At 43.3% G+C, this 21,413-nt stretch overlaps 2 protein-coding genes across 3 annotated transcripts; both read left to right on the top strand.

Moving 5' to 3' along the window:
• The first annotated feature begins 5,438 nt into the window (after positions 1–5,438).
• prdm1c (PR domain containing 1c, with ZNF domain) lies at positions 5,439–14,529 on the top strand. Its single transcript, XM_038726616.1, has 7 exons — positions 5,439–5,658; positions 7,173–7,430; positions 8,892–9,011; positions 10,078–10,330; positions 11,813–12,843; positions 13,045–13,173; positions 13,697–14,529. Exons 1-7 carry the CDS (start codon positions 5,632–5,634, stop codon positions 14,249–14,251), a joined length of 2,373 nt encoding a protein of 790 aa, XP_038582544.1. The 5' UTR covers positions 5,439–5,631; the 3' UTR covers positions 14,252–14,529.
• A 1,141-nt stretch (positions 14,530–15,670) lies between these two features.
• xkr5a (XK related 5a) lies at positions 15,671–21,193 on the top strand. Of its 2 annotated transcripts, none has more exons than XM_038726617.1 (7): positions 15,671–15,890; positions 17,037–17,220; positions 17,389–17,573; positions 17,679–17,891; positions 18,242–18,411; positions 18,648–18,759; positions 19,002–21,193. In XM_038726617.1, exons 1-7 carry the CDS (start codon positions 15,758–15,760, stop codon positions 19,946–19,948), a joined length of 1,944 nt encoding a protein of 647 aa, XP_038582545.1. In that variant the 5' UTR covers positions 15,671–15,757; the 3' UTR covers positions 19,949–21,193. The 2 variants fall into 2 exon arrangements, with proteins under 2 accessions (XP_038582545.1, XP_038582546.1); XM_038726618.1 differs by having other exon boundaries at positions 15,732–15,890; positions 17,682–17,891.
• The last annotated feature ends 220 nt before the right edge of the window (positions 21,194–21,413 follow it).

Here is a 21,413-nt window from a genome sequence, read left to right as displayed (position 1 = left end):
ATCAAGAAGAAGACAAAACAATGTGAGGAGCCTTTTAATAAAGTCAGGTGTGGCTCCTAGGGGTCTGACACTTCCTCAGCTGTGCAGCTTGTCACCTTAAAATGGCAGTCAATCTGGTGTTCAGTAGGAAAACCTTATGACAACTAGGGGGACTGTAATGCTCACTTTTATTTCAGAAAATTGAAGCTGGTACAAAGCAGAGAGGCAATACTTTCTATGACTTATTCAGACAGTGCAGAGTCTCTACAGTATTTGCTCATTTCAGTTAAAAAGAATAGAGGAAATGTTACATCACCATAAGTAATCTGTTGAGAATGGCTGATAAACAGGCACAGAACTGAAAGCAAGTGTTGGAAAAAGTCAGAGCATTTCTTAGGAAAGGAAAGTTCAAAGAGGCCAATGACAGTGTTTGTTGTGAGTAAATTTCCATATTCAGGTCATGTGATGACAAATTTTGTATCTCCATCCACTGAGGAAGACCATGAGAAGTGGAAAAAAGTTTTTTTGCGAAACTGCTGTTTGCAAAGTCAAAATAAACTTCTACACTTGTCATTATTTCAGGATCAGAAACAAAAAAACTTTATTGCCCATCACAGTGTTAGTTTGTCTCACACACAGAACATTACAAAACATACACACAGGACGTTGGAAAACATTTCCAACATGCCTACCAGATAAATTGCATGTCACATTCATTTCAAGCAGAACTGCTTGTGTAACAATAATGTGAATGAACGGCTGCAACAAAACAAAAAAAAACATGCATGTGCTTATTATGAAATCATTATTCAAAAATGTTACAATAATGTTTTTTTGTCCCTAATTACAGTCATTATAACTGATTACCATGCCGGGGTTAGTCAGCAGCTGCTTATCTAGTTGATCCAGATCAAAGTTTGTGAACAAAAGAGAGACAGAAATGACACATGAGAAAGGTTCCAGACTGTCCTGAATGTCTTGCAATTACACTACAGACGCCTCAGCTTGACACCAGGACAGCCTATGAGTTGTATGTTAAGTAAATTGCTTGCCTGCCACTTTCAGACTCTGTGAACACAACTCATCTTTACACGAGTCACCTCACACTCGTGTGAAGCTGACAGTAGGTGTATGTAGGGTGTAGTATAGGCCAAACTATACAAAGTGTATATATAAAATATATAAATATCTATCCAAATTGGCTGACTTGATTACATTTGCTGGCGTTATATTAGCATTGTAATGGTTGGACATTTTATTGCAAATATTTTCTTGGAAAGCCATCCTTTCTTGGCCGCCTGCAGGTTGTACAGATGAACATGCATCCTTGCAATATCGTCAGTGTTTGAGATTATCTATCATTCACAGGTTACAGACATCTACACTGTGGGTCTGCTGAGTGCAGTTTCTCCTCATCTCTGTGGGTGGTTTTTGCCAGGATTTGAAAAGACATCTGCTACGAAGTGCAGTAGCATTCCTCTTAGCCCTGAAACCACGATAATAACCCTTGGCCTGTCAACAGGAGATCATCCACCAGTTGAGTGGAGATGGTAGGTGTACTAGGTGGGTGGTGGCTGTGGTGCAGTGCTGACATTTATTCACATTCACACCTGAAATGGAAAACAGGATGTCTGTTTTTTAGTTCAAAATGCATTCATTAAGTATATATTGCTCCTGTCATGTCAACGAAGCCTATCTGATCTCAGTTGAACTGTCAAAGACCAGAGGAAATTTATGCCACAAGCTGAGTACTGCATGGTAAAGGAAATCACTTAAAGTAACATGAAATGGACGTGGAGGCAGACAAGGCTGACAGGCTGATAACAGCACAGCATGGTGGGGAAAAAGTGAGGGTGACAAGGGTGAGAGTAGGGGTCTGTGACAACAAGATAGTTGTTGATAGAATGCGAAATATTTCTCCCCAAGTTAGCCATAAAACTTTAGAAAAGGCAGAGGTGGAGGCTGCGTCAAACACTTAAGCTGTAATGGCTTATAAAATGGGTTCAGTCTCAGCCAGTTCCACCAAAGATCATTGTCCTACATCCTCGGGGGCAGGTGACAGGGAAGGAATGGTCGCATTTAGTCCCGCTGCGAGAAATTACCCTAGGCAGGTAGAGACTCAAGCATGGAAATTACAGGTCTTAAGATATCTACGTCATTTACAGAGGCCCCAAAGGCACCCTTAGCCTGTGTATAAGTAGCTTTCTGTATTCTGGTTTATTGACATTTACTGCTGATTAAATGTATCTTCTACCTACTGTAAAATGTTAATTTTCCTTTCCTTATAAGTTAATTATTTAAGCAATTGTTCACCCATACAAAAAACACGAATCTCACGTAGTTGTGGTGTTGTCCAGCCATACAGACCGTTGTGGATTAATTTGCCCAATTTAGATTTAGAGATATCCCTCTCTGAGATTTCAGCCTTCACCCCAGTGCAATGGAGGTGTGTGGAATTTTGTTTATGACGTTAATGCATTGAAAAATTACATGTTTTTGGATAGAAAACGGCCGTGCATAATCCACAGAACACACTGTAGATTAGATGTGTAAACTAAAAACAAGTTAAGTCACAGGCTTAGCACACACTCCCACCAACATGGTCAGCGTGTACATTATAGAAAACATACAGCCAAGGAGGTAGATTTGCTATATTGGCTGTCTGGGGCAAACAAATTTGCGCGAATGGTGAAAATTCACTTCACTTTCTGTCTGAACACACATTTCCATTACGTCTCAGCATTTAGTGTTATTTCTGCAACAATGCAGATGTTGCCTTGCTTAATTGGGCATTGGCACATCATGAGCATGATCTGTGATGCACGCACCTTTCTTCTCTGTCACTTACGCTACCTAAAACTGTCAGTCAGTTAGCTTCCTGTTCTACATACAAATAAATTACATTGCCTTACACTTCTTTTTGAGCGGTAATTTTCATGTCTCCATAAACTTGCTCATCATTCTGTCATTCTAAGAATGTCATGCATGTAAGGTAGTCATCTATCAACTAACAATATATATACCCACGCGACACGCTCCAAAATATCCACCCACACATAAATTCTGAGTGCAATCTCGGGCCTCTACACTACGGACGAGAAGTCCATGTTGTCATTATTTGAATTACTCACACAGTACGTATGAGTAATAGATGTAGTAAAGAGAGGTTCAGGTAGAGAGGTATTACAGAGGAAGAGGAGGAGGTGGCGGAGAGGAGAGCTGAATAGAAGGTGATGAATGAGATGACTGAAGGCACAGAGAAAGAGCGAAACAGTGAGAGAGAAGTGGATTTTAAATTACATGGTGGCTCATGTCAGCAGCCATAATAAGTAGCTTGGTCAGGTGTGATGAGTGGGACAGGAAGCATCAGAAGAAGGACAAAACACCACAGAAACGAAGGAGAGTCTATGCGGAACAGAACGCACACGTCACATGGCAAAGCAATATGAACTTCCCCGAAGTGGAGAAAGTGAATCCAAACAGTGTGCATTGCAACTGCACCTATGAATGGGAATAAGCTGGCAGACACACACACAAGGATGTTTTTCACAGTATGTCGCGTGTCAAGAGTGTGGATGATGACTCCGAATATTCAAACAATTCTTAAGCTGACTGGCAGCCTGCCAAGTCAAATGTTGTCTTTGGAGAAAAAAACAAGGGGTGAAAGCAGGGCTACAGATAAACTTACAGCATGACACAGGCATCAACACATTCTGGCCCCTCACCCCCACTGAGCAGTACAGAAGGACAGCTGGACACAAGTCTCCTGAAAGGGAAAACACAGGATAAAAATGTTCCTACATGCACCAGAAAACACACTATGGCTAAATGGATTCACTTTCACTCTTTACTGTGTCTCATTCGTTTATTTGTATTTTAAGTGATGGCACAGTTTCATGTTGCAGTCTCCTGCACTTCTCAGTAGCTGAGCATTTTGATGCAGAGCAGCTTTTAAAGATGGGATACATATTTTCATGATGCACTATGATAAGCACAAACACAATAAGGACTTTTTTCATCACAAAAATGATCACAAATGGATTTTTGAGATAAGAGTTGACCCAAACACCTCTGGAAGGAAGACAAGAATAGAGAATCAGAAGAAAATACCAGGTGAACAAGAGTTCATATTGTATGTGTTATGTCCAAGTCTACTAGCAAAAGTAGTGTCAATTTCAACAAGAGCTGAAACAATTCGTCAATAGAAAGAAAATTTATCAGAAACTATTTTGATAATCAGTTAATAGTTTGTCATTTTCAAGCAAAAAGGGCCAACCATTTGACCCCAGGCTGTCAAATGTGAGAAATGGCTGCTTTTCTTGATCTTACATTATAGTAAATTAAATATTTTGGGCTGTTGATGACATTTGATGACATCTATAAGCATCATTCGATGCTGTAAGGTATTGTGATGTTTTATCAACCAAACAATTAACTGAGAAATGAATAGCAGATTAATCCATAAGAATAATTATCCCCAATTTTAACCAAAAGTTGTTGTCATCTATACTCTATTTGTTAATTTACAAGAAATTGAAAAAGTTCTTGATTACCTCTTGTTTGTGGTCGATTACATATTCCAAGACCACACTTTTATCATTCCAAGAATTTCTTTGACAAAAAGAAAACAGCAAGTATGTCTTATCTCTCTACTCTCTGAAGCTCAACATGAGCAAGCATCTGTATCAATGAGTAAAACTGGCAACACTGAAACATAGTGGAATTATTTCAGTGTGCAGATGTTGCTGTGATGAAGAGTTGGATATTGAATTTCTTCATATTTAAGAAGTGTCACTTTACCACTGCCTTAAAGTCATTTTAAACTGAAAATTAAGACGCAAGAAATGACGATGAGGAGAAGAGGAGGATGAGGATAAGATGTTTAAGAAGAAGAAGGTTTAGTGTCAAGATCAATAATTGTTATTTCAGGAACTGTCTGTCTGTGTGGTTTTTGAGATGACTTTGAATATGGTGTGCTACATTAAATCTCGTATGCCCAAGATCTCCTATTAGCTTAAAGTGAATTAATTTTAAATGAACTGAATTGACATCACTTAGAAAGATTTTTTTTGTGCCATCACATTTTTTTTCCAAATCTTGCTTCACACTGCACAAGCACCAAAATGATCTTTGAATGAATCACTTCCGATCCCAACACAGGTATGCCTAAAGATGGAGTGGGTGACTGTCAGAAAATGAAGATGCATTTGTCTGATCCGGACATAGCTGTGTGACAGCCACTGCACCCCCCTGGAGAAAGCCTCACGCCCCAGGGCAGGACAGTGACACACACACACACACACACACACACACACACACCCACGCACACACACACACACACACACACACACACACTCTCCAAGGAGGAGTCATGAGCCAAAGTGGAGGAGGGGGAGGGAGCACGAGAGGAAAAGGGAGTGTATTTCTCTCTCTCTCTGTGTCTCAACCATACACACACACAGACACACACCCTCCTGTGTAAGAAGCAAGACTCACACAATCAAGTGTTCAGTCGAGCAGTTGGTCGTACGCAGGTACACAGGATACTGAGGTCGGGTTTGAGACTAAGAGAGAGAGTACAAGAGACAGATAACAGCCACTTGTTGCTCATAGACACTCAAGCTTTCAAGGAGGGCACTGACAGCCTGCCCTATGTGTGGCTCCTCTCAAGGCTTCACAGTAAGTGTACAACATCCTTCTCAAATCATCTTATTGATATTTAAGTACAACAGAGCTTGTGCTAATTATTCTAAATAATTTACCAGCATGAACTGGGGTAACTTTTTTTTACTTTGCTAACTTATTTATTCATTTATTTTTCACATTACGACATTGTCCCGCAAAGCGTAATGCCAAACTGAGGTAAAGAGTGCTTTCTAGAGTCAACCTGTTACACGTTGTCCCGCGGGCCACAGCTGTGTACCTTTGACTCATGTCTTGATTTTCAGAATATATTTTATGCAGTGTCACTAGTTTTGGTGGTTTCGGATTGAGCTGTCACACTCATTTCGAGTCAGCTGTGGTGACACACTTCAGAGAAAAACAGGGTGAAACAGCGTCGACATAGCTCATCTCTCTGCACTTTCATTTGCATTATTCTTTATCTCCCTGAGAATAAGCAGACATATTTTGTTATTGCTGCATATGTGTCACTAACGCATGTATATGACAGATTACTGTGTGAGTTCTGAACGATTTCTGATCAATTAACGCAGCATTTTTAAAAACATGAGAAAGGGGCAGTCTTGACAGTCTTTCTCTTTATGCTAACTAAAGATTTGTTTATACATACAAGTAGTTTATATTTATATGCAGGATCGGGGACTTTTATGAAATACAAGCTTTCCCCACAGTTTTCAATTAACTTTTGAGTTGAGTTTGGTATCACCTCAGGAGGATAAGTAAGTCACACGAGCGCTTACCAATTATTACTGACCACAGACCTTATCTATCACTCAGAGGCAGCCTGACGAGACTAAAAAAGGAAGTTCTGAGAGAGCACACCGGAGCATTGTATTTTAATCACAAGCCTTCTATCCTCTTCTCTTCTATTCTTCACTATTATTTCACCGTTTCATCATATCAGTCGAGGCACTCAGCGTTTCTCAGGTGAGCTGAGATCTTCCTGAGAAGGGGGGGATAGCAAGTAAGGAACAGACAGAAAGGAAGAGAAGGAGAGTTTAGACCTGGCTGAGAGCCAGGTCCCAGTCAGTTCAGAGGAAGTCTGGTCAATTCACTGGGAGCACTAATTTCCTTGTGAAAGTGGTCCTGCTCTGGGGCTGACGTGCACAGGAACCTCCCTTATAGCCCAGGGGTTGTGATTTGGAGAGTCACAGGATGTATGGGACAGTGGGGGCAAAGGGGCAGCAAGCACGAAGGTTCCACTTTGAAGTTTGTTTGTCCGGTAGTTGATGGGAAAATTAGATTCACTGCCACTTTGCCTCCTCCTTAACACCATCAACCTGCCGCTGCCTCCTCTGCATAACATCTCGCACTGGGGTGGCTAATTTTAGCCCCATTCAAAACTTGACTTCCCTTGGTACTTTAGCTATTGTTTGTATTGTTTTTTCCCCTTAAATTTGGACATAAAAGGAAAAAGTAAAAAGAAAAAGGTGTCTTTGGTCAACAATTCAATGTCACTCCCATAGCCAGAATCATCTATTTTTTCTGCTTAATGTCTATCTTTTCTATAGGCCTCCTCTTCTCAGCGCACCACAGTCATGTTAACTTCAGAAAGGTCACCGCAAAGCTCAGGGATCATCACGGCAGCGATGCCAGGGACGCAGGATGTTGACATGACATCGTGGAGCGAGGCGGACTTTGAGGAGAAGTGCACTTACATCGTAAAGGACCAACCTCTGGAGGGAGAGTCCGAAAACAACAGCAGGACACGAGCTGAGCGATCCTTACCCAGAAACCTGGCCCTCAAACGCTGCCACAACTCTGCTGAGGTACGCAACAAAGCCCACCTTCCTTGTTTGTGTGTTATTCAAATTGTCCAAGAAAGTGGAGTTTTAAGGAGTTGTTACCATCCTTTTTTATAAACCAAAGCAGGACAATGATGCATAAAAACAATCAAATCAAATTCCAAATATATCTTAATGGTATGTAAGCATTTGCTGCAGTTATTTATGTTTTGTGTAACTACCGACTCTTTGAGTCACTCCAACATCCTTCCATCCACTCATCTATCCTCAGGCGGTAAGTACTCGACATGTTGTCTAATTTCAGCCTTTCCTCTACGCAATGTGTGTGTTGAGGCAAAGACTGAGAAAGGCAAGCCCCTCAGCCCACAGCCTGAGGTCTCTATGATAAGTAGATACCTCAGACTACAAACCCTTTGTCTCAGGGCACAATTACACCGTAAAGCGGAGCACCAGTTGGGACCCAGCTTATGGATAACAATCTTCCATTTGTGTGTGGCAGTTAACAGAGATTTAAAAGAGGGTAGTTTATGTTTAACTGGATGGACAAGGTCTATGAAATCACAGGTAGTGATGAAAGATTAGCTCAGTGGACTTTTCATGAAAAGGAAACATTTCCCTATGCAAGATTAGGTTGGAGCCTCTGTAGATATAAGATGGCAGTCAGGCGAGATCAGAGGAAGTAGCCTAGGTGTCTGCAGCAACAGACCTGTACTACCACTTTGACCTTCTAAAAAGGTCTGTCTGGAGTCTGGTTGACACCAAAGAGCAGGATACCTTACAGTAATCTGTGACACACAGGCACCTCAAACGGAGCTGTCGGACAAAGGCAATGAAAGCAAGGGTAAAACTAGCTGTATGAAGCAGAGATAAACTCTACGTGCTAAGCAAGCTGTGGTTGATCCAGCTGTGGTTGATACACCATGCCAGTATTGCTCCAAGATGAAAGCGAGAATACATTACCATTGCTTTAGAGGATTTGAACATGGAGCTCAAGGTACAGTTGACTGGCTGGGGTGTGCCCATGATACCTTATACTCTCTTCCATACCCTGGAGGCTTGGGACAGAGGGGTGAGTTTCACACCTGGAGGTAGCAGAACAAGAGTCGTGGTGAAATTTTAATATGGTAGCGAAACTAAAGATAACTTGGGCGAATGGCTTATGAAATATTCAGCACGTGAAGGAATGAACACATTCTGTCACAGCCTTGCAAACTTCTCACTTTCTCTGTGGAAGATCTGTCATGACAGCTAATATATAATAACAACGAAGTGCTTGATGGCTTATTTCCTTTTTTGTGGAGATAGTAATTTTCAGGGGACAATTTTCCAGTGAATTGTCAAGTCAGATAAGAAGGACTGTATTCCCAAGAATCTCATCCTTCTAATTATGTTTTTCAACTCTGAGTGCATCCGGCTGCTTGCTCAGGCCTCCAATTTGTGGGCTACTCTGTTTTTTGATCATTTCATGTCCTCCTTGTTGAACAGGTGCTTGGGGTGACCAGTAAGGAACTGATTCCTAAGGGGACACGTTTTGGCCCGCTGGTTGGGGAAAGTTACACAGACGAAACGCTGCTGAAAAATGCTGACAGGAAGTACTTCTGGAGGGTAAGTGACCTGCATGTGAGTCTCTGGATTTGTGTACTTGCATGTGAAATTCATCTGTGTGTGTTTTAAAATTGTTCACATCCTGTGTCTCCCATCTGGAGATGCTGCTGTGGCTGTGGCGTGGCACGAGTTAGCAGTTGTGGTCAGTGTTTGACATCCTGTGAAAGTGTGGGTATCTTTAAAAGCTGTTTGATCAGATTGGTTTCAATGTGCATGCGCTGTATATGTGTTTGCTGGTTCCCTGCGTCTAAGCTCACGCATACAGCTGTTTGGTTTCAGTGACGCAGCGGTTCTTCTCTCTCGCCGCTTCTCTCGGCAGTGGTATCACTGCCAGTAAATACAACATACACTGGTCCGCGCTTCTCCAGACTCACAAAGTCTCACACTGACTAAGCAAGGAAGTGGCTTTGAGCCTGTGAACTGTCATGTTACAAATAAGCAGCATCAGGACATCTTCCATTACACACAAGCGCCTGTGTAATTCTCCAGTTTAGAGTCAGCAACCTTGAAATCATGCAACCCAAACCAAAACTTGCAACCGCCATAACACTGACATTCTGTTAACATTACAGCCATGACTCAGGTAACAGCACAGCTTCAAAGAGGAGACAGCATGGAAGGGCTACCTGCAGCTGCAGCTTCAGCTTATTTGTTTATTTGAAAAGGGACAATGCACACTGATCAACATTCAAAGCAAATGTAAGCGTACCCCAGTTAGCCACAGGCTATTTTTCATCAGCAGTCCCCATGCCAGATGTTATTGGGCATCCTAAAATCGTAAACTGTTACGCTTTTTAAATGAATTGAAATTGCTTTTTGAAAGGTCAGCAGACGCAGTGAGGATTCCACTGCAAAGGCGTTAAGGTGAGAGTATTAGTGGGCGAGATAGTAGATGACTTGCGTGCCACAAACACAGACAGCACCGATCTCAGCTGAAAGAACATACAGTATTTACCATAAAGGCATCAGGAAAGCAGTGACATCATGGTTTCAGATTCAGAGCAAGTCACAATGTTGATTTGTCATCATCACCTCAATTATCTCTCATCTTGTTATCGCACCGTAGGTCTTCTCAGAGGAGCGTTTACATCACATCCTGGATGGTTTGAATGAGGAGCGGAGTAACTGGATGCGTTACGTCAACCCAGCCTATACTGTGGGAGAGCAGAACCTGGTTGCGTGCCAGAGCGGTTTGGACATCTACTTCTACACCATCAAACCACTTCAGCCAGGCCAGGAGCTCCTGGTATGGTACTGCCTTGAATTCGCCCAGCGCTGTAACTACCCTCCGCTGGGCCAACTGGCGATTGACAATAATGGTACGTGTGTGAGTAGTAGTAGTATCCATTCAGGAAGGTGCAATGACTAAGTTAACAGGAACCATTCTTCTACCCACGCTTTGAGACATATCTGTTGTGTACTGTCATTGTGGAATAAGGCTCCAAATCAAAGCGCCGACAAACTGACACACTCTTTGTGTGGGTGTTTAAGAAGTTACTCAGTCACACCCGCAGCCCTTTTGTTAACATATGACACAAAGGGTATGAGTAGAGTCCTGAAAGCAGAGAGGGGTCTGTCTTCAGGTATAGCCATAGTACCTGAGTAAGATGAGACCAATTTCAGGACTTTAGGCAATGTTTCAGTGTCCCTTTTTTTTTTTACTCCACATAGAAACACAGCTGGCAGCTCTTTGACACATAAAGCATTCGGCATTCATTCAAATAACACAAAGAGTGCACATGCTAGCAGAGAGACCGCATGCACACACACACACACACACACACACACACACACAAGAGACTGCCTGAGGTGCTGACAGCATTCTGGCACAACTCCCCTTATTTATTTGCCTCTTAAGAAGGAAGAGAAGTAGGAAGCGCTCCAGTGACTACTTGAACTTCCTGACAAGTCCACCCGCTGACAGATTGATATCTCGCTGAGTCTCAGCTGTTTGTTTTCTGAGAGCTGGCCTCTCAGAAGAGGGGGAAGGGTGACACAGGGGAGCACACAGCAGATAAGGGTTGCTCTGTGTTTGCGTGGGCTGATGTTGATTGTGTCCAAGAGTAGGTGAAATGTATACGTCATGCATACTTCTGTATTTTGCCTTCCTTTATCTGTCAGCCCATGAATATTCTTGAATGAGTCAGCTAAGCAGAATCTTTCCTTGTCCCTTGCTGGGTATAAAGTGGAATGATTTAGTCAGATTGGATCGAGATTTTATAAACTTGACCTGTGGGTAGAATTCGGCGGAAGATAAATACTATTTATAAATCAGTCATGTGTTATGACTTGTATATTTCCACTACATCAAGCATCTTTAAGAAGTATTTATGTCTGGGTAAAATCACTGATTCATTAGTCATATTCAGATAAAAAACAAATTCTTATTCTGTCTTTCCTGTCCTGCCTATGGTGGACAATACCTACAACTGGCCAGTACTCTAATGCAAACAACATACTGTACCCACTAACTCCATGCTATCTGTATCCTGATCAGGGGCCTGTTGTTTCACCTGTGATGTCCACTTTCAGAGACTTTTCAGAGCCAGGGCAAGTCTGGGAGACAGTGCATAGACAGGCACACACACTAGATAAAAACACACATAGTTATCTTATCTTTAAAGCATAAAGCAACAGGTTGGACTGATGAAAAATGCGCAGTGATTTCAACAAAGAAGTCATGATCACAGTAATGTGTTACTCAACTGGAAGATGATACTGTTATGCCGACTGGACTGTATGTCTAAAAATAGTATTACTGGATTTTAATGTCACTTCTCTATTCTTTATTTGTCCCACAGAACAGAGTCAAGCTCAGGAGAAGGCAACAAGGAAACCAGGACACAGCGTAAAAGAAATCCTCAGAGACGAGCCTTCAAAATCACTGAATACCTGCCCCCGACATCTGGAGAGTCCTTTGTCTCAGACCAACCTCTCAGTAGGTTTTCCTCTGTGCCCGCGTGTTGTCTACCCAATCCAGCCCCACTCTATGGAATCTATCCATGGCCATAGATATGCAACTCTACCATCTCTGCCATCCTGTAGCCCTCCAGCTGCCAAAAGCCCAGCTCTAAGTAGTCCTGTCCCCTCTTTGCACTTCACCTTTCAGCGAAGACAAGACCCTGTAATAGCCAAACCTTACCAAGAGCCCTCTGTGCCTGATCGAGTTTATCCTACTCTGAGGCACGCTCCCTATCTATTGCCTCACTTCTCACTTGGCCTTAACAGCATTTTACCTCATTCATACCCAGTCTACAGCGATCGACTGAAACCTCACTTAACACTCTCATCTCATTTGATGCCTTTTGGCAGCTATGCACACATTTTCCATCCTCCGGCCAACGGACACAAAGACTTATCACTTGCACTATCCAACACCAAACAAGACCTCATCCTCTCACCAACCAGTGAGCACGAAGACAACAAGGACTTCATCTCCAAACGGACAAACTACCTCAGGATCCCCTCAGATGACCTCAGAGATTTCAAACACTCTCCTCCCAGAAATGTCCATGCAGAGCTCTCTATACCTGCCACGTCCAGTGCCTCATTCATGGTCACCTCGCAGAGTCGCAGAGCACTGCCCTCTCTTGCACCTGGAGGATGCTCACCACCAGTGGGCATGGCTGCCTTTTCAGACTGCCTCCCTTCCAAACCCACCTCTGCCTCTCAGAGTAATACTGAGGATGCAGTGGACCTCACAAAAACCCAAGAAGGTGGGCAGATTATTGGCTACAAGACCCTGTCTTACCCCCTCACCAGGCAGAATGGAAAGATCCGGTATGAGTGCAACGTCTGTGGAAAGGTCTTTGGGCAGCTGTCTAACCTCAAGGTTAGTTCCTTTTTCATCATATTAGTAGAGCAGGTTGGGGAAAAGAATAACAGCCACCTATTAAATCCAGTGGCTGTAAACTTACTTGAACAACACTTAGTGGCTAAAGAATATCAGAATTTACCCGCCACAATGGTTTCTTGAGTTTGAAATAAAAAATAAATGTAAATATTCATCCTTGAGGTCTCTCATCTCTCTCAGGTCCATCTGCGAGTGCACAGCGGAGAGCGTCCCTTCAGGTGTCAGACCTGCAACAAGAACTTCACTCAGCTGGCCCACCTGCAGAAACACTACCTGGTTCACACAGGAGAGAAGCCTCATGAATGCAAGGTATGGCTACAGCGGTTAAAGAAATAGATTTATACCACTCTCACATGTGTATGGTATAAATGTAGTAGGAGCCAGCAGTCAATTAGCTTAGCCTACCATAAAAACTGGAAACTCTGTCCAAAGGTAACAAATCTGGTGACCAGCACCTCCAAAGCTCACTAATGTAATTTTGTTAGTTCAATCAATATAAAAATACAAAGTGTAAAAATGGCAATTTACTGTTTTACGTTGGGTTTTGTGTTCGATTATTTCTTGGCCTTCTCTGCTGATTACATGGGAATTGCTCCATGTCAAGAAATAGTCAAGCGCATAACCCCCATTAAACCCACTTCTTGCTGTTTTTAAATTACAACAAAGGATGTATAATTATAGCTTTAATGTTCATGAATCATCCTCAATGTTGGTGTGTGTGACAGGCTTTCATCACACTTCAGAATGAAAACTAATGTCAGTAACTGTGACTAAGACAAAAAAAATCCTAAACACTGAAAAACATTTTCTCCTTGGCTCTGTTTTGACACAGGTGTGCCATAGGCGGTTCAGCAGCACTAGTAACTTGAAGACCCACCAGCGGCTACACTCAGGCGAGAGGCCTTACCAGTGCAAGCTCTGCCCAGCCCGCTTTACACAATTCGTCCACCTCAAGCTCCACAAACGCCTCCACACGGAAGAACGACCTCACAGGTGTCCTCGCTGCCCCTGTGCCTATCTCCACTACTGCAGCCTCCAGGTGCACCTCCAAGGCTTCTGCCCTTTCTCACCCTTGGCCTCCCAAAGGCACTCGCCAGAGGAGCTACGCCAAGTCAACTCCGAGATTGAGAGGTTTGACATGAGTGAGGCAGCAGAGCAGCTCGAGGCCATGGCTGCGGAGCCCGAGATGGACAAGAGGAATGTAACTGACCTAATAAAGAAGATGGAGACTCATACCTGTGGCCACCCGGTCAACGCCAGAGAGGGGGCTGAGCTGAGCGTCTACAAAGCAAAGCAGTGTTCTGCTGTTCAGTTGCACCATGGCAGCCCTCTACCTCTACATCCAGCCAGCATCAAGCTGGAGTCAGGCTGCATATCAGAGCCCTAAAACAGCCTCCCTAAGACAGCCTTGCTAATCCAGCCACATAATCCTTACAGGTCAACTCAGCAGCTGTCTGTTACTGCCCTATTTGAAGTAAAGCCTTATCTCAATCATGGATTGCCTGACCTATACTATACAGAGGCTGTGGCGTGTGAAGAATCAAGACTTTTCCAGCATGGCCTGGGACCAGTGGCTTGATTCATTTATAGATATTTGTTAATTTATTCTGTTGCTAATATTAATCTAAAATGTATATAAAAAAACATTTTCTGTTTTGTTTTGTATCTCCCAAACATCTTCACAGAACAAAAACTAAACTTGTGATTATAACAAAGTTTCCCTTTTTTGTGGTTTCAAGGTGTGAGACTGGGTGTTCCTGTTTGTGTGTGTTTCCTAATTAAGATAACAATTTCTGTATAGGCATGACTACGCAGTGTAAGTGAGCTAAGGGTTGAAGTGATAACACAGAGGAAACCTCAGTTGTATGTGCGTAACGTACATACTTGCCTGTGTGTGTGCCGATGTGAGGAGTTGGTGACGTAGGTAAACATCCTGTTATGAGTCTTGGGATGCTCACCGCCAGTAAGTGTCAACGCTTCACCCTGGAAAAAAACCCAACACACAACAAAATGATATTCACTATTAATAAGATCATATACTGTTCAATTTGTACATGCACTTCTATATTTTAGTTTTAGTATTAATCAGCTGACAGGCAGTACACCCACAACAGATGACTCCACAGTTTATTCCGATATATAAAAACACATGTTAGATTATTGTTGAGTGCACTTCTCTGTCAAGAATAATGACATTTACCAACCATATATGTTAGGTAAAAACTGTATGCACGATGCACATATAGCCTACATATAAATAACATAACAGGTTGCTGCAGGCCAGACATGCTCTGCGACTTTCTGTGGGGCAGCATTGTGTTATCCTCATATTACAATTTAAAAAGGGTGTCAGGTGTTGAATTGTTCAAAGTGGCTAGCAAATGATGAGACAACTTACAGAGCATGCACCTTCAATGCTGATTGAACACACACTGCTGATGTTGTCAAAGCCATAGACTGTATCTATGATCACAGCGTGCCTGCCAGCTGCTCTGGAGCTGACCCCTTCTTTTCTACCTCTCTGGTTAGCATAGTGCTGAATAACTCTTGGGGGAAAAAAGACACCTGGGCTGACCCTGGCCTGCATGGGAGGAAAGTCAAACTCTGATTAAAAAGTATCATTATTAAACGTAGCATAAGTAATAGCCTATATATGTAATGTAATTAGTAAGAAACATTAGGACATTTCTGAGAGGTAAAGTTTCCAAAGTACAGGGAGGTGAGCAGTGTACAGTAACGATCAGTATACTGATGCCCCTTTAAAACCACGCAGTGACGTCATTTATTTTTGACGGTGGGCAGGCAGCGGGAGAAGAAGGGAGCGGATGTGCACAGGCTGAAGGATGCCCAGGATAATGTCCCCGGTTTGTTCCCTTTCCCTCCTACCCGTATCATGATAAACGCTGCTGGGGCGGTGGCCCGCAGGATGCCGTCGGCGGCCCGGCGGAGCGGGTGCTGGATAGCGTGGTGCCAGGCGGTCCTGTTTGGCGTGTCGGCGCTGGTAATCGTGGCCGAACGGAGCGCTCGTAAGTGGGCATTGAAATCCCCGCGCTAGCGGGCTGCTAGTGTGCTGATGTGGGCTGAAACTGAATATGAAAGGATGACATGGGGATGTTGTATTCGTGTGGTATTTTCTTTGGCTTTAATGAGTGAAGAAATCCTGTTGCTCAGCCGTGATGCTTCGTGCTGGAGCTTAACGTTACCCAGCAGCAGCAGCAGGTTAGAAACACAATTCTAATGGTGATGCTAAAGCACAGCCGTCCCTGCTGAATTGGCAAACCCAGCAGTTCTTTTCTTTTCAGTTAACATTGGCAGTGGTTGGCCCAGCACGGATGGCCAAACTAAGGCCCCAAAACCTCCAGGGGCCATTCAGTAGGGTCACAAAGCCGAACCTCCGCAGTGAAAGGCTGACCTTGATGTCTATAGGAATAATGCTCACCTTTACAAATGTATCTGGCACCTTCCCTCCAAAACATATACCATTAAATAGGTTATCTTAGTTATTACTAGTGTTATTATATTTCAAACAAAGCACATCTGGAGTCTGTATTGAAAGCAGTGTGCAGCACTCCCAGGTGTGTTGATTCCCTGACTAAGCAGATCAGTGGGGCAAGGGCAGGACAAAAGAGAGACGAGGTGACTGGGTGTGTACGAAGTGTGACTTTGCCTTCAGCAGGTATACCATTCTCAGAAGATAAAAATACTGTGCATAGGCTCCAAACTGGAGTCAACCTGTCACAGAAAAATGAAGCAGTTAGTTAAAATGATCAATAGCCTATTAGAAGTCCTTATTTTCACAGTCCAAGAGGTCTCATGTAACAGGACAAGTAATTGCATGCTGTATTTAAGCCAGGAGTCAGTCTCTTCTTGGTGGAGTCTGTATCATCCCATTAGAACAAGCTTCCTCTTAAATTAAAGGACAATTGCCTTGAGCAAGATGTATGTGCTCTTTAATTTCTCAAGGACTCTGCTGGCCTCTGCAGCTCTCAACAAATCCTCATGCATATGCTATTTTGGGTTTTATGTGCTGTTTACTTTAAAAACTGCATAACACATAATATGATAAATCAGCCTGTACTAAATTATATGAAAACATATGCCACTTTATATACAAACATAGTTATACCACCTTGTATCTGTGTGTCTGGATCTGTTGTTTGTGTGCGTGTTAGTAATCTATTGTATAGGGTTTTACCTTTGGAATGAAGAGACGCAGTGGGCGGGCCTCACTCTCGGCCTCTTTCTACCAGGGACAGCAGTTCAACTGCTAAGTATGAAATGGTATTATGATGATGGTGATGACAGGCGGTTGTACCTCTCTGTCATACACATACTTCACTTGGGCATTTTCAGAAGGTAAGATCTTTGCAACTCCAGATATTATATTACCAAATAATGCACCATTTGCAATAAAGAAGAACACAGAAGATATTCTATTAATATCAATCTGTCATTGAAACCTTCCACAAGAAGTTATGGTGTATCACTTCTCTGGTATCTGTCTCTGTCTCCCTCTTCTGGCAGGTTATGGGACTGCATGAGGTCTGTGTTGCGCATGCAGGACTCCTGTGCCGAGCTTGGAGCTGCTGTCATGCAGCAGGCAGATGTTGCTGCTCTTTGGCTGCTGGAGGCCCTTGTCCTCACACTGCCTCAGAGCCTGCTGCAAGCATATGTTGTGGTGTCCACTGATGTGGGCATCATGTCCCCAGGTAAACTGATTTCGCCATCAATTATGGCATGCCAGTTGTTGTTGCCAAGAGTCTGAATAACAGATGTCTTTTTTTCATACTTCCTCCTTCTGTTTTTACCTACAGTAGCCTATTGCTGTGGTCTATGTGTGCTGTCTATTTCCTGGGCTCTGGTGCTGTACAGCAGAGCCTGCTGTCTGATACGACCGGGCCACTTGGCCATGCCTCCGGCAGCCCTCCTGTGCCAGCTGGTGTGGAGGGCAGGCATGCTGGGTGCAAGGGTGACTTGCCTCATGTTCTTTGCCAGGGTCTTTAGCTGGTGGGTCTGTGGAGTAGCAGGTGAGCAGCACGCTCCATGTGCGCTTGTGTATCCGACACCACTGAAAAGAAGAGAAAGGGTGCAATGAAATGACAATAAATGATTGCTGTAACAAACTACACAAATACAAATAGAGATCAATGAGTAACCCAGTTCTTATGTTCCTCATGACTCGTAATTTATAAATAATGAAAGTATCAGAACATTATTACTTTATACTTAAGTTAATGAGTGATGTAATTATCCTGAGTGATGCAGCATGCCCTCCTGATCTAGTTTTTAATTTGCTTCTCTGCATCAGCTTGATACGCTGCATATGGATTCCCTGTTGCAGTTGTATCTCCTAGTCTATTTTTACGTTGACCTCCAGGTTTCCACTGGCTCACAGCCTCCTTCTGGCTGGTATCTCAGCAGCCAGACATCTGCACTGGCCCCTGGTGTTGGCGTGCCTTTAACGGCATCATGGGGCTTGTCCACATCTTCCTCTTCCTCAATGTCAAAGATGGACCCTCGCGCTTCCGCATGGCCAGTTTTTATGCAGTAAGACGTGACTTTTGTTGAAATTGCTGTTTTCTCGTCATGTTTTCGCTGTTTTGTATTCCATGTGCAGCAATGCCTCACTGACGTACACACAGCGCAGCTGCACACGCACGGATATACACACACACAAACAGGCAGATAGTTTGCATTGTCATCCTCACCTCTGCGTCCTCAGCTTACATTGACGTAATGCTGTGTGCAGATGACTGATGGTGTGACCTTATCTCCTCCTTCAGTTCATGCTGGTGGAGAACGCCACTCTGCTGTTGGCCGCCTCCGACTTCCTTAGCGAAGCATCATGGGACAGCATGACCCTTCCCACCACTGTGCTGTGTAGCTTTCTCCTCGGTGAGTCCCACTCTCTATCTGCACTCCTTTTGTTTTGAAATAGCTCTGTTTCAGATGTTTTGATGTTCAGTGCTCATAATAAAAAAATGTCTCTTGATGCCTTAATAAACTAACTGAAATAAGAACTGTATTCTTCACTTGATAATTGCCAGTGACTTGTAGAAAAAATATTGCTTGTAACAAGTATTTTAAAAAATACTGAGTGTACTGAAATCAACTGTTTCCTGTTCCCTGCGTCCCAGGCGCTACCTCTCTTGTCCTATACTACCGGTTCCTTCACCCAAAGTCAACAGAGATCTCCCAGGGTACGAACCACAACCACATGAGCAGCACGTGTATAGAACAAGGGGAGTCGTCCTTCTCTCTCGGGGACAAAAGCCTACCAGCTCCCTCCATTCAAAACCACGGCAGCTTCTCCCTCTCAGGTGTGGCTGGTTCTCTGCTTGAGCACCCAGGAACCTGTGGGGGCCGGCCTAACAGCTCTTGCCCTTGCTACCACCACCACTGGCTCCTAATCCGGCTGGCTCTGAAAACAGGAGACCTGGGAAAGATCAACAGAGCGTATGGGGCCGGCGGAGCAGCAGCCATACTGGACATGGAGGAGTACAACCAAGAATTTAAGAGTAACGAGGGCATCACTATCACAGCAGGGGGCAGCTGCGGGGGCATCTCCACCTCTGAGTCTCAGGGGAAAGGCCCGGCACCTCTCTCGGACTGCAAAGATGAGTTCCAGAGCGTGAGCGAGCCCACGTCAACTGAACAACCTGAAGAAGAGGATGACAGTCTGGAGATGGAGAGCCCGATGGAGTCACCCACATCCGATTTCAAACGTAGCTCACCAGAGGGTAAGTCTGTGTTTGGAGACAGTCCGGAGCCATACTTCTGCCCTACAGAGTCAAGTTCAACCTTATATTTCAGCGCTGATCCTCAGTCCCCCAGCAGAGCCAGTAACCCCCGCTTGGACCGGGACATTGGGGGCCTGGAACATGGGGTGCGCCTAAACTCAATCCCCAGCGATCCAACACTTCACAGAGATATACGTGGGATCATGGGCCGGGTTGGACCACGCTGTACTTCCACTCCTAAATTGGACTCTGGAGTCCTGGACTCCCCGTCTAATGTCCCTCATCTCACCGGTCCCAGAAGGCAGCTCATAATGTCGCGAAGAGATGAAGAAGATAACTTCTAGCAAGATAGAATCAGAGAACAGCAACTTAATCAACATTAAAGGAGTACGGCAGCTTTTTGAAAGGCTGCTTTTTCATCTGCTCAGTGCTGTAGGATGAGAAGGCTGGCAGAACCTCTTTATATCTACATACCACATTTTCAGGACACTGTGGGGCACAGTATATGCAAGAATTTTGGGATTATGCTAAGCTAGCCTGTGTTCTTCTCAAATCATAAACTCTTTTCTAAAAGCAAATGCTTTGCCGAAATGCTGGACAGACAGAGGTGAAACCTTCAATAGAGTTTTTATCAGACATGAAAAACATAATTAAAGAGCTAATTGGCCACAAATGTGGTGTAAGGAACTCAGACACACCTTCTACCTGGCATCCATTAAACATTTGTTCAGTTCTTTTGGCAGCAATTAACTTAAGCCTTAAGAATCATACCATATAAACACTGGTTCTGCCAGATTGTAATTACATATTAAAGAATTAGCCTTGAGTTATATCCAAACATCATAAGAAATACGAAGCTGTTTTATGATCTCGGAAAACGGTTGATCTCTATATTACATACCGAAACAGCTGTTATTTATGTTAATTGCCAGCAGTTTTGAGAATATAGAAGTAATTCCGATATCGAAAGGGGACAGGAGTGTCTGACCTCTGAATCGTAACCATCTCAGCTTAAGCCAGAGCTTTGTTGGCTTCTTTAAAGCACAAGTATTTTCTGTACCATACATCTATTGCTGTGACTTTTTGTTATTTCTTATTTAAAAACAAAAAACAAATCCCCAATCCACTCAGAGTACAACAACAATACACTGTATTTTTTGTATAATCATGTCCGCTGGAATTGCTTTGAGCAAGGCTAGTGGTCAACTGGCTGTGTCAAACTGTGTATGATGTTTTAACTTTATTTACATGTTGACCATGTAATTGCTAACATGTTTTTTAAATTTACATTATGTTGGTGGGGGGGATCACGTCTCAGGCACTGACTCTAAAAAGCTTTCAAATGTTTATTGAAAAGATGCTTCTGAGGTACTTGTTGTGACTTTTTATGTGTTCTTGATTGCTATTTGTAGGGGACAAATGCATTTTTGCTCATTACCGTTCTGTAAAAGGGATGAAATCCACTAACAAAGCAGTGAGGTGATGCTGGGGTTTCTCTTGCACCTAGGTGACTGCCTATATTAAATTTTGAACTGTGAAGTGCAAGGCCACTGGTGGCTTTAAATAAGCAATAAATAGCCTACATACAAGTGTTTGCAATTATTTCACCTTTGATCAGTTTATATTTATGGTATCAAAGTAAGTCGTTTGAGTTGAATTGTCAAACGTGGACTTTTTTAAAATGTTTCCGAGCATTTAACACGTGCACTGCTCCATGATCACTCAGGTTGAAATGCTCTTTTGTCATGTCAGACTGAACTCATTGGGTAAATGGCCTCATATTGCTCAAAGAAGGTATTTATGGCACTC

Source organism: Micropterus salmoides, unplaced genomic scaffold (assembly GCF_014851395.1).
Source record: "Micropterus salmoides isolate LMB-PRFRI ecotype aquatic unplaced genomic scaffold, ASM1485139v1 Ms_hic_scaffold_18, whole genome shotgun sequence".
Lineage (NCBI taxonomy): Eukaryota > Metazoa > Chordata > Actinopteri > Centrarchiformes > Centrarchidae > Micropterus > Micropterus salmoides.
This window is presented reverse-complemented; position numbering and strand designations above follow the sequence as displayed.

Coding starts and splice junctions, on each gene's coding strand:
- prdm1c (XM_038726616.1), top strand. CDS start 5,632: ATGTGTGGCTCCTCTCAAGGCTTCACA. Junction 9,012..10,077: donor ACAGGAAGTACTTCTGGAGG/GTAAGTGACCTG, acceptor ATCGCACCGTAG/GTCTTCTCAGAGGAGCGTTT. Junction 13,174..13,696: donor AGAAGCCTCATGAATGCAAG/GTATGGCTACAG, acceptor GTTTTGACACAG/GTGTGCCATAGGCGGTTCAG.
- xkr5a (XM_038726617.1), top strand. CDS start 15,758: ATGATAAACGCTGCTGGGGCGGTGGCCCGCAGGATGCCGTCGGCGGCC. Junction 17,574..17,678: donor TGTGGGCATCATGTCCCCAG/GTAAACTGATTT, acceptor TTTTACCTACAG/TAGCCTATTGCTGTGGTCTA. Junction 18,760..19,001: donor GCTGTGTAGCTTTCTCCTCG/GTGAGTCCCACT, acceptor CCTGCGTCCCAG/GCGCTACCTCTCTTGTCCTA.